This window comes from Labrus bergylta, chromosome 1, assembly GCF_963930695.1.
Source record: "Labrus bergylta chromosome 1, fLabBer1.1, whole genome shotgun sequence".
NCBI lineage: Eukaryota > Metazoa > Chordata > Actinopteri > Labriformes > Labridae > Labrus > Labrus bergylta.
The window spans coordinates 30,972,807-30,985,539 of NC_089195.1; the positions used below are offsets into that span (position 1 = coordinate 30,972,807).

The 12,733-nt window shown below is 43.0% G+C and overlaps 1 protein-coding gene across 1 annotated transcript in view; it reads right to left on the minus strand.

Moving 5' to 3' along the window:
• The window catches only part of adgrl3.1 (adhesion G protein-coupled receptor L3.1), a 170,052-nt gene that overhangs the window by 99,292 nt on the left and 58,027 nt on the right, over positions 1-12,733 (minus strand). Inside the window, exon 5 of the mRNA XM_065959108.1 lies at positions 2,303-2,412. Coding sequence (XP_065815180.1) covers positions 2,303-2,412 — 110 coding nt within the window. The remainder of the gene's footprint in view (positions 1-2,302; positions 2,413-12,733) is intronic.

Sequence of the window (12,733 nt, forward strand, 5' to 3'; positions counted from 1 at the left end):
GGTCAGGAATTCAACCCCAACAGGGTCGGAAATCTACGTCTTGACTCAGCAGCCATGATGGCAGGTAGAAGAAAATCCTCCGACTAAATAACAACATGTGTTTTTCTTTCACCTTTAAATTCCTTTCAGTCTATTTCATTCAAATAAAAAAGATGTTATGTAGGCGCAGGCGGCCTTGTGGTTAGAGCGTGACCCCCATGTACAGATGCTGAAGTCCTCGACATGTGCAGCATGGGTTCAAATCCGACCTGTGGCTCCTGTCCCGCATGTCATTCCCCACTCTCTCACTCTCTCTCTGACTTCTGACTCTTTCCATTCTCCCCTCTCTATAATAAAGACATACTAGCTACTTAGTAAGTCTAATGCTTATGTTGGCTGGGAGCAAGCTGGTTCCAGCGGTGTCTGTGTGTGTGTGTGAGTGTGTTTGTGTGTGTCAGCCCGCCCACACACAGCTACAACATGTAAATATGCAGAGAAGCTGGAGAACGGAGCTGCAGATACACCAAAAACTCTGGTGAAACTCTGCAAAAAAAAAAATACATTTCTATTTCAGTTCAAACATTTCTCGTGCCATGTAGCGGATAGCCCTCAAAGACAACCTGCCTGCCTTCGGCCCCTGGCGGGTGTTATTTTCAGGCCCTGCATCCCATTATGTGCCAAAACATCACAATCACTCGCCTTTGAAAAGACCATTTCAATGCTTCTTGTAAAGAGAAAAGAAAAAGAATTAGGGAAACATTTACTTTAGGTTTCTACTTCTCATATTTCACCATCGCCTCTGTAAGCGTTAATGTAGTGTGACATAAACATTAAGGGGAATTAGACCTAAACACACTAAGGCACATCCCTCAACCCTTAAATATTTATTGCACACTCAGCTGTAACGTAGATTTTTGTGGACAACCATGCTTGTAAAAAAAAAAGTGTTTCCCTGTTGTTGGGATATTTTGCGAGCGTGTCCTCGTGAATGTTTCACCCCAGTGGATACAACCTCCCTAGTCTGTTATCACATTGTCAAAGGTCATATCTCCATCTGTCACCGCTGGAACAAATCCCAACTCTTTCCTTCCTGCGGACTTTCCCAGCAATGATCTTCATGGTTTCCCTCAAACGTTTACACTAACGATTCAATTGCTATTACTGTAATTAAATCTGCATAATGTTGGTGATAAATCAGCATTAAACATGCCTTTTAATAATCAAAAGTTAGCAAATAAACCACTAATATGTAGGGATTGTTTAAAGAGACTAAAAAGTAATGTTTCACACGATCCCCACATTTGTTTCACTGATGATGTCATTGTCACAATACCATGGCAACCAAAATATAAGCCCTATGCACCTCATAATGGGTCATTTATTGTTTTTCATTTTTCAAAAATTGCACAAAAAACTCTTACACTCTGTCTCAATAGCATTAAGACATTGGCAACGATTCAGTCCCCAGATGTTGTCAATGTGTTTGTTCAATTCTGACAGTCACCTCCCCTGCTCTCTGTATGTTTGTTCTTTATGAGACGACTATGGAGTGAATGGACCACAGCTGCTGCTCTCTCTCATTCTGGTTTAAAATAAAACAGAGGATCGGAAGTTTTTTTTAAAGCTTTGGTACTTTTTAAATCATCATCATTATTCAAAAAAACGCTGATTGTATCTTTTAATAATGTAATGTGGAATTATTAAACCTTTAAGATGAGGTGGCATATTCAATGACTGATTAATCGACCATAATAGAGATAAGAAAAAAAAATTAAAAACAATTTAAAGGTCACATATTTGACTCCTTTTCAGCCAGTTTAAATAAGTCTCAGAGCTCCCCAAAACGTGTGTGAAGTTTCTTGTTCTAAATTCACTCTGATCCTGTATTTGATCATGTCTATAAACCCCTCTATTTCAGCCCTGCTCAGAACAGGCTGTTTCTGTGTCTGTACCTTTAAATATGTAAATGAGCTGTGTCTGACCACGCCCCTCTTTGGAAGGGGGTGTGGCTCAGACTTGCTTGCTTCATGCCCTATTGTTTACTGTGAGAAGGCAGACTCAGTGAGCAGAACAAACACCTAGCTGTGGGAGTGTCACACACCTAGGGGGAGGGGCTACTGCCCTTTGTGATGTCATGAAGGGAAAATCTCCAAACGGCCTGTTTAAGCACACATTTTCTAAAAAGTGGAGCAGGAAAAAGACGGAGAGGATGGACTTTTCTTTTAATTGGGGGGGTTTGTAGACAGACTAGAGACACATGTTAGTGATACCATGGTGAAGTGTGTTTTGCATAAAACGTGACCTTAAAAAAAAGGATACTTACTATATGGGACACACTCGTATTGGACTTCCAGATATTTGTAAGTGCCCGGGCAGGGGTCAGGGAAGACGTCAGGCCCAGCCACCACTGCACACTGGGTACGGTTGTTGCATCTACACAAAGAAAGAGACGGGCATGTTAGTGGAGCATCCTGATGATACACAGATATGTGTACACATGTCTCTGAAGGCCGAAGCACTCGGGAGCCTGTCATATGTGAGGTGATATATGGTGTGATGTATTATGTCTACACATATAGCTACATTCACAATGGCACGCGAGGGTCATCTGTGTTTAGGGACTCTTGAGATTGACAAACGAGCAGGCAACATGCGATTACTAGTACACCTGGAGGGTACAACAATGTAACTATTCACTGGGCTCGTACAAAAGGTGGTCAGACAATGGCTACTGAGCAGCTGTGTGTGCGTGTGTGTGTGTGTGTGAACTGTAGTTGGAACAATAACCCATAGCTTTAAGAGTATTTTGCCCCCAGAGTACATATAATTAATCTTAATCAGCAGGGGGACACACTCCTCTGACCCACAAAAAGTAAGTAATTCTCTCTCGTATTAACAAAGGTTTTATATAGCAGCCCAGTTGAAATTGTAAATGGACTTGAGCTCGTGTATCGGTCACACCTACACACCCATCCACACTCTGATGGCAGAGGCTGCTAAGGTGTCCATCAGTATTCACTAATCCCATTCACACACATTCATACACCGCAGACCAAACAGCGGAAGCAACTTTGGGTTAAGTGTCTTTCCCAAGGACACATCGGACATGTGGGTGTCTGAGCTGGGGGTCAAACCCATGAACTTCAGGTTAAGAGACAATGACTCTACCAACTCAGCCACAGCCGCCCCCGCAGTAAAGCCTTATGCACACATGCACTCCTCCTGAAAATGTCTTGAAAACTTCAGGAACAGCTGCCCCTGAAATCTTTTCACAAGTTGCCTGTTTACAGACAAGCTGTAGGCAGGACGTGATGTATAAAGGAGGATGAAGCGCCCGAGTCTGACGCCTATGATGATGTTGTAAATGTGTAAAAGGATGTATTCACAGTATCAATGAATGCTGGCGAGCAGAAAAAGAGTATGCAGCAGCGTCTTTATGTGAACCAAGATCCAACGTTCACACATCACGCAGCTCAACCACCCAAGTTTTTTCTGGGACATCTTCAGGAGTCTTTAAATGTATGTGTGAAAACACCATGAATGACTATGTTGGCTTCTCAGACCAGTCAAGTGAAAAAGCGATGATTGTTCAACTTCAAATTAAAGACATTTAATTAAAGGTGTGTTGTAAAGCGATAGTTTGATGTGTTCTTTGCGGCTTGGCTGCTGTTCTCTTGACAGAGGAGCCGGGATCAGGAAGCTGATCACACCAGCGGGACGTAGAGGAAGGGTGACTTCACTGAAATGTATTTTCTATGAATAAGGTTTTGCAGGGTGTGTCGCACAGCGCTGCATGTGCAGAGCCTGAGCATTTAGAGTTGGGCTCACAGGTTTTCAAAGATTTTTTTTCCCCCCATTTTGCTGCGTCAATATTCTGCTGTTTTCTCTGCCGTCTTGTTCTCGTTTGCTGTCAAAGAAACAAAGTTTGAACAGATTCAACAAATGAGTGTGAGTGAAGAACACACTAACAAGCAGAAAAGAGGAAAGAAACAACAGCTTCACTACATGCATGATGATCACACTGGTCGCTCACAGGCTCCTTGATGTGAACATCAAAACCGTCGCCCACTCGCTCGCCAGGAATCTTTTTTGAATATGACCTGCTGTGTCCGCACGTCGTCTCAGCTGGACTTCAAATTAAATTTGACAAGGGGGCTGAAGGGAAACATTCTGGGTACAGTCAGGGTGAAATATTCAGCTGTGCGGGGGCGCCGAGTAGCCTAATGGTTAGTGCGCGCGCCCCCTGTACAGAGACTAAAGTCCTCCAAGTGGGCGGCCCAGGTTCGAATCCAACCTGTGGCTCCTTTCCTGAATGTCATTCTCCACTCTCTCTCACTCCCTGATTCTGACTCTTCTCACTGTCATACCTCTAGAGTAAAGCCATAAAAAGCCCAAAAATAAAACAAAAAAAATGTCAGCTCTGCGCTTAGCCTACGGCCTTACGGCTCATCCTGAAAGTTCTGTGACATTTTCAGTGGGTTCTTTCAGTGGGCAAGCAGGGCTAAGCCCCTCCCTTTCTTACTACATCCTCTCTACATGGGTGCGCGCAACATAACTGCTAAGCCGGTGGTCTTGTCTAGCCGAAGGACCCACCACCACTCCCTCCATGAGAAATCGTGACCCAAAAGTCTGATATTTTTCAACCAGTCAGATTTATTTACTTAAAGGCTTTATATGCGATTTTTTGATCCAGCAGGTGTCGCCCTTGAGCACCAGCATGAAACCAAAACAACTCTCGCTGCATTGTTGTGTTAGCATGCTAATGCTAGCGATCTTTCTTGTGCTCGTATCTTCACACTGCATGTAAATTTACCTGAAATGAGCGTGATCTAGAAACACAGTTAAGCAGTGAGTACAGTATGTTATTCTTCTTTTCTCTATTCCCTCAATTAAACAACTTTTATACAAGAGGGGAGGAGTCAGCCGGCTGTCCGGGCGATGTAAACAAACTGAAGATAGGACTCTGAAAACTCTGAAAGCATCACAGACAGTGGGACTCGGGTGTTACACCCATTGTAGACAGTGATGACTCACAGAGTTATTTTCAGAGGATATACTGGATTTCTATTATATTTAAGAGGGAAAAATCGCATATAAAGACTTTAAACCTTTGGACCTTAGACGATACAAAACATGCGACAGAGGCAATAAACTGAACAAAACAAACAAGTTTAAAAAGCGCTTCACAGACTTTTTGACACAATTTTTTTTTTTTTCGTGACCCACTAAAAAAGCTCTGCAACCCACTTTTGGGTCCCGACCCACCAGTTGAGAACCACTGCGCTAGGTTACCCCCTCCCCATGTATTTGATCACATGTACTGTATGAAGGTGTGCATCTCTGTAAAAAGCATAAAAATGCATAAATGGCATCGATGGGAAGGTGTTTAATTAAAGAGTCCGAGGCAAGACCTCACAACACAAAATGAATTGTGGGGGGTTGTGTGTAGCTCGTATGTAATTGTGATGTATGTCTGTAATAACTGAAAATGCCACCCCAGGTGAAGCTCCACTTTATCTCAATGGTGCTTCCCCCGGTTTAAACACATGAATGCATTAAGGTGGATGAGAAATGTGCTGGACGGGGGGGACGAAGAACACTCGAGGAGAAACGGGAAACTGAAGATCCATTTCTCTTCTCTCCGATCAGAATATTTTCTTTCAATTAGTCCGACTGCTCCGTCGCTCCCTCTTCCCTCTCTGCGCACCTGTCAAACAGGTGACATTTACATTAACACATTCAGATTCTCCCATTGAGATCTTTTTTAATGAGCATGCCAGACCCCCTCAAGTCTTTTTTTTTTTTTTTCTTACAGTTTCATTCAACAATTTGCATAATGAAATATGCATGAGAGCTAATTTCATTTTGGGTTTTAATATTCACATATGACACAGAGGGATAATGCAAGGCAACACGTTCCTCTTCCCCGTGACCTGTATCGGTGTCTGTTGCTGATCTGTGGCGTCGCTGCATGGTCAAGTGAGTGTTTCTTTTTGTTTTTTTTAAAGGTTTTAAAACTCTTATGTGGGGCAATGTCTGTCATATTCTAATAACAATACCGCCAGTCTTCTCCCCTCTCCTCCCCTCCCTTTCTTTTTTCTCGCCTCTGTGCTTTTTAATTTCTTGCCCCGGTGCCTTCATCATCGGTCACCTGTCATCAGGCGCGAGTTGTGGACTTGGGGGGACACAAACTGACACGACGCCACAACTTTGCACACAACACCCACCATTGGATTAGGACTAGCTGGGGCCCCAGTGCCGAATCGGAGCCCAAGCTGTTTAATGACCCCGCAAATATGTTAAAAAATAAGAATACAAATCCCACGGAGCTTCATACTGTCGGATGAAGACTACTGATTTAGAGCCATTTGTTTCACTCAAAACTGTTTCACTCAAAACTGTGTAGAAGGGCTGAACCCGATGTGCTTTAGTCACATCGCAGGACGGTGTTCAAGTCACCCTGAGCGCGTCACGCTGCCACGTTTGTGTTGTCTGATTCAAACCAAAACCGGCCACGTTTCTTGTTTTCTTGACTGATCTGCATTAGAAAGTCGGGTCTGACATCACATTCAGTAGTCAGAGAAATGACCACCGTGCATGGCAAGAGTCTGCGAGTCCTCTGCATGTACAAATGTACAGGCTACAGACCACGCTGCCCGCCGTCACAGATACCCACAGCACGAGACCCTTCAATGCAGACGCTCAATCACAGATTTTAATGTGTATATCATAAGATGAATGTGTGTTCCCCGATATCTATGGCCACATGTATGGACTGTTTTGCAGAGTGCATGTCGCTCGCCTAGCCGCTAGCCCTGCAGCAACATGGTGATGTGTTTGTGAGTTAGGAAGCTCAAGACAGTGAGCTGCAGCTCATTTAGGTTATGTAGAGATATAACCTCGAACGTTGTTAGAAATTGGTTGATGACGTGTAAGTAACACAATTGAAAGCTTATTGGTAAACAGTTACTGAAGAAGTCAGTGGACCACTGTTTTAGCAGGATGATAGTTTTTTATTGGAGCTTCAGTGTGGATATTTTTAAGTACTGTTTGGAAGAAAGATACTGCAGTCCAAATTCCTAAACATTGTAGAGAGCTGTCTCCCCCGTCCCCTCCTCTCTACAGTCGATGTCCACACAAGGTCACCATGTGGTGGACTCTGAAGCTTCAGTGTTTATCCAGCTCTGCATGGGTCTGTAAAGCTTTCTGCGTTCTAACCTCTCTCCATTTTTCAAAAAAGCATCTCCAATATTGATCCTAGTTTTGAGCACGTTTCTGCTCGTGGAGCTTATTAGAAACATGCAGAGGCTTTTTAGGTCGGGGTACAATCACTTCTATCTGAACCACTTCTCCATCGCTGCAACACCTGTTGGTTTGCCGTTTGACTGGCAAGGGCAAAACGGCTGTGTGGGGGGTGCCTTAAAAGCGCCTACCTTCTCTGGTTCCAAACAAATCCAGAGCATTCAGGAGCAGAATCTAAAGTTAGAAGGAGGACAAACTGGCTGCTGCAATTGTTTGTCAGAGAAGCCAGCACTTCTACATAGCATGCATATAATGTCTGATCATATAGTGAGGGTCTTTTTTAGGATTTAATTCAGTAGATAAGTTAGAGATTGGTCCCGTTAACTTTATGTGTTATTTGCTTTAACCTTAATATCTGATTGTCTCTTCCTCTATGTCTTTTTAGCTGTTTTTTGTGTTGGTATTTAGTCTCTTTGAAAGTGTGTCTGTAAAGCACAAAGTTTTAGTGTGCGATGAAAGAAGGTGGCCGTTTAGATTTAAAATCAGAAAATGACTTGAGGTTTGAATTGATGCATATAAATCTTGGTATGCTTTTCTCGTTTCCAAATCCCACCATATACCACTGAAAGAAAGAAACAGCACAGTGTCAGTTTGTCCAGATATCGTTGAGCCCTACTGTGTCCGATTAATTATTTCCTCCCGCAGACCCTGTTAACACAAAGAGAAGCGTCACTCCTGAAGGGAAAGGGAGTGAAAGAAAAAAATATCCATCTGACACGAACGAGACGCTAGAGGAACTGGGCAAGTGAACCGCAAGGACATCAAATAATAATTTCACAAAGCTAACAGAATGAATAAGTTACTGAGACATAATACATTAAAAAAAAGAGGCAGGGCAGGAGAAGGAAAAAGATGCAAATGTGTTCGGCGTGAACAAAAGGGGAGAAAATGTAGGCTGAATTGTGGGGACTTCTGCAGCTCAGTCATGAAGCACTGAAGGTTATTGACTGGTGTTTTAAATAGAGGCCACAGAGCAAAGATTTGACATCATCTCTGGTGTGCTCTATCACTCCGTCTCCCCTTGCTGCCTATTTCCGTCTGCTCCTACCTTTCTCTTCCCTTCTCCCCTAACTCCCTAAGCCCAGATAATAAACTAATTTCTTTCTCTGCCTTTGTCTTCATCCTTCCCACCAAGGAATTATTCCTCCGCGTTCCTCCTTCTTTGTCTCTCATTCCGCCTGCCTGTTTTTTTTCTCTCCCCCCCACCTCGTCTGTTTATCTGTCTTAAACCCACTTAGCTGCAGTTTCCCAAGTCACACCCATATATATGTGGTAGGCCCTTCTCTTATTGCCGGCTTCTTTTTCTCGCTGTCTCCGTCCTTTTCTTAATATCTTTCTCATCCCTGCCTCCCCCAGGGCGTCATCTCCAGCCTCCCCTCTGTTTTCTCCCTCGGTCTCTCCATCCTTCCTAAAGCCTGTGTGTGCTGACGTCACCGTTCTGTCTGAGCCAGTAGACTGAGTCAGATCCAAAAAAGACTCCCTTATGTCCCCAGTATCTCCATCCTTCCTTTTTTTTTTTTTTTTTACCTCTTCTCCCCTTCCACCACCACCTCTCTCTCTTTTCCCTCTCATCCTGCTTTTTTTTCTGAAAACGATGTTCATTGCAGGAGAACAAAACGCAGAAGCATCAGCTAGAAATTCACAATTCATGTTCTTTCAGCCCACCGTGATGAATGCAGATGCAGAACATGCATATATACCCCCCCCTCCCCCCCCACCCCCTCCTCCCACCTCACAACACACCTTTGGAACCTATTCCCTTTTTTATCTGTATTTAACACCAGTATAGCTCCATATTTTCCCTGTTTGTTTTTTTCTTCATGTTGGCAGAAAAAGCTCCCTTTTTTTAATTAGCATGACCACATCAAAACAAGGCAGTGGCCTGGATACCGCCTTGCCTGCTGGCTTTCTTCCCTGCAACGTGCAACACACACACACACACACACACACACACACACACACACATGCACGCTCAAGCGCACAGGCTCAGACACACACACACACACACAAACTCTTCACTAACAAAGCTGAGCTGTGGCAGGCAGACAGGGAGGGAGAAGGCTGCGATCGCTGCAGCGGGTGCTGCTGTTGTTATTGTCTCTGATGTTTTTCACTTTGTTTGGCAGACCTCCCTTCACTCCGTCTCTGTCTCTCCCTCTTTCTCCCTCATATAAACATAACTGACTGACTGATGATTTGATGAGGCTGACGGAGTCTATATGTGTGTGTGTGTGTGTGTGTGTGTGGATGTTGGGTATGTGTGTGCAGCAGATGCAAAGAGGGAAATAAAATATTTGTGCGTAATGTATGTGTGCATTTCTGCCTGCCATGTGTCTGTGCGCTCCGGTGCAGATGTGTTGAAGAAGAAGAAGTATATAATTACAGAGCAAGTGAGAGCCGGGAACTAATCCTCATGAGTTGAAAGAGGTGTCTGAGAGTGAGTGACGCACAAAGCCTCGACACAGTCCTCTGGAATCAACGTTTGAATTCAGTCAAAAACCACTCTGAAACACTGAGTCATCCACAGCACACTGTGCGGACATCCTTAGCACATGCTAACTTTGTGAAACGGAGTCTGAGGGGGGTAAACACCCACACACACACACATACAAACACACACGCACACACACATACAAACACATTCACATAGGCTCAGTAGGCTCTGCTGCCTTTTTCTGATTTTAAAAACATTCTGTTACTTTCTACACATACTGTAAAAAAAAAACACATCCCTCTACAAGAGACTGTTACTATACTGTTACTTTGAAGAGCAGGCTCTTACTGGGACTGCTGGGGCCGTGGCTGTAATCACAGACAAAACTGATCATACTAATCCACAGTTAACCAAAGTCTGGTTGATTTGACGTTGGTCTGTTTACCGTTGGAAAAAGGAGAATGGAGATGAAAACAGCGGTGAAAAGAGGTCAAAAAAAAATCTGATTCTTTTTTTTTTTTTTGTCTTTTGTGCCTTTATTTGATAGGAAAGTGGAGAGAGTAGGACCTAAGGGAGAGAGAGAGTGGGGAAAAGAGCCACAGGTCAGACTCGAACCCTGCTTGTAGGACTAAAGCCTCTGTACATGGGGGTGGGGGGAAAGTGTACATCCATTTTGTGAGAGATTTTGCATTTATCTTTGTGAGCATCTACAAAGTACATTTTTCAGTTAGCATTAAAAATAATGAAGCACATTCCTGAGGATCTTTCCATAGTCCAAAAAAAATCCTCATCCACATTAAACAGTCTGGACTAGAAACTGAACCGTTGTGATTTAAGGAAAACTACAGCTCCCATGAAGCACAGCAGGGAGGGCAGTTAGTCATGACAGCCTTGTTTCATCCGCATCCATAAAAACTCAATAAAGCCCTCTGCTTTAGTCATTAAGTCAGCTCTCTATTAATGTCTGCTTACGGCGTTGAGTACTCCCAAGGTCTAGAGCTTATGGGTAATGGTGTTTGTCAGAGGCTACAAAAGGAAAGAAATGTAAATACTAACTACTACTCTCTAAGAGCTCTGACCTTGATTTTCTTGTTATTCAAACTACTTATAATTCAGATTAAGATATCTTTTAAATAAGAGCAAATAAATATTATAAATATGAACTGTATAAACATGGACGTAGTCTAAGTGACATCATCCGTTGGTTTCTGAAGAGAGGTTTTGAAGCCCAACAATGGCAGACGCCATATTAGAAATGCTGTCTTAAACTAGCTTTCCATCAATCTAGAAACAGACAAAGAGCTTAAAACTCCTGGAAATGGTAAATGGACTTGAGCTGCAGGTCACACCTTCACATTCACACACTGACCTTCACATTCACACACTGACCTTCACATTCACACACTGACCTTCACATTCACACACTGACCTTCACATTCACACACTGACCTTCACATTCACACACTGACCTTCACATTCACACACTGACCTTCACATTCACACACTGATGGTAGAGGCATACACATCATGCCACAGCAGGAGCAACTTGGGGTCCAGTATCTTTCCCAAAGACACATTGGACATGTGGCTGCAGGAGCTGGGGATCGAACCCTCGACCTTCTGGTTGAGAGACAAGACACAGCCGCCTTGGCTCTTTTTTTATGATTTAAATGGATGAAAGATGTTTTAAAATTCTCTGAAAAACATTTACGGAAGAGGCTGTTCTAATGTCTCCCTGGTTACTACAGATGTTTTTTTTACCTTCATCACTTTGAATGTCAGTTTATATCACTCAGTTGTGGGGGGGGGGCACGCCGACACGCTGACACGCCCACACGCCGACATGCCGACACCCCGACACGCCGACAAAAACACTTTTAATGGCAGCTGTCCTTTTCTATCGGAAAGGTATCCTTAAATGACTTCTTTCCCTCATTTCCGACTCTATCCAATATCCTATCTCTACAATAAAGGCACAAAAAGCCCAAAAATAAATCTTAAATTTTACCTTCAAGGGGTGGGGGGGGTGGGTGTGTCCCCCTAATATAATGGGCGGGAAAACACTGTCACTACTCACTCAACTACTACATCTATACAGAACATGTTTATATAAAGAGAATAGTGAATGGGTAGACTGAGATTCTGAATGCATTTTGAAATAAGCTCCATCTTTGAATTTCTAAGCATCTTCTGTTTTCCTCTTTCCACACCAGCAGGAACATCGATGGTTCTGAATATTGAAAACTCTGGCAGAGCTTCCCTCTGAGAGTTGTGCATTAGTAAAACATGCAATATGTTCTAATGGTGCGAGTGATGTCAACATTTAAGTTTTCTCAGCATGCTCACCAACTGTGTGCTAACGAGAAAAAGTTTCTCATTCTGATGAAGTTTGACTATGAAGACAAATTTGGATTTTTTTTAGAACATCTGTACTTCTTCTTCACTCCACTGTGTTTGTTGTTCTTCACTATCACCTCCCACCAGGCAGGGTTCTCATCAAGTATTTCAAACTTTTAAACAACAATAGTAAACAAACAAGCAATACAGACTCCTGGTTCAGTCCAGAGGAGCCTGAATGGACAACTTTGTTCAATAAAATGGTCGTTGCAGAGGAATGGCGAGACATTTTTAGCACGTCAAGGACATCGTCTTTGACTGTGCGTTTTCATGTGGACGAAGATGTTTTTGAGAATTTAGCGTGTGGACGGGATTTTTTATTTTTTTAAGTGGAGGAGTAAAACCTCTGTGTTAAGAAAACACCGCCTATGTGTGGACTTAACAACCTTAACTTCCACAGCAACAGGATTGAACTCAACTTGACAATATTTGGAAGTTGCAAACTAATCCAAGTTATCCTCAAAAGAAAAAAAAAAATAATAATACAAACCTCAAATATTCCCAACGGTTGATTATTGAGTTTACAAGCTGGTCGCACATTTTGATGATAAATTCAATTAAAAATCCCCAAACTGGGAAAAAGTGAAGCAGTGGGAGTTGAGCAGTTGGAAAGCATAAAAA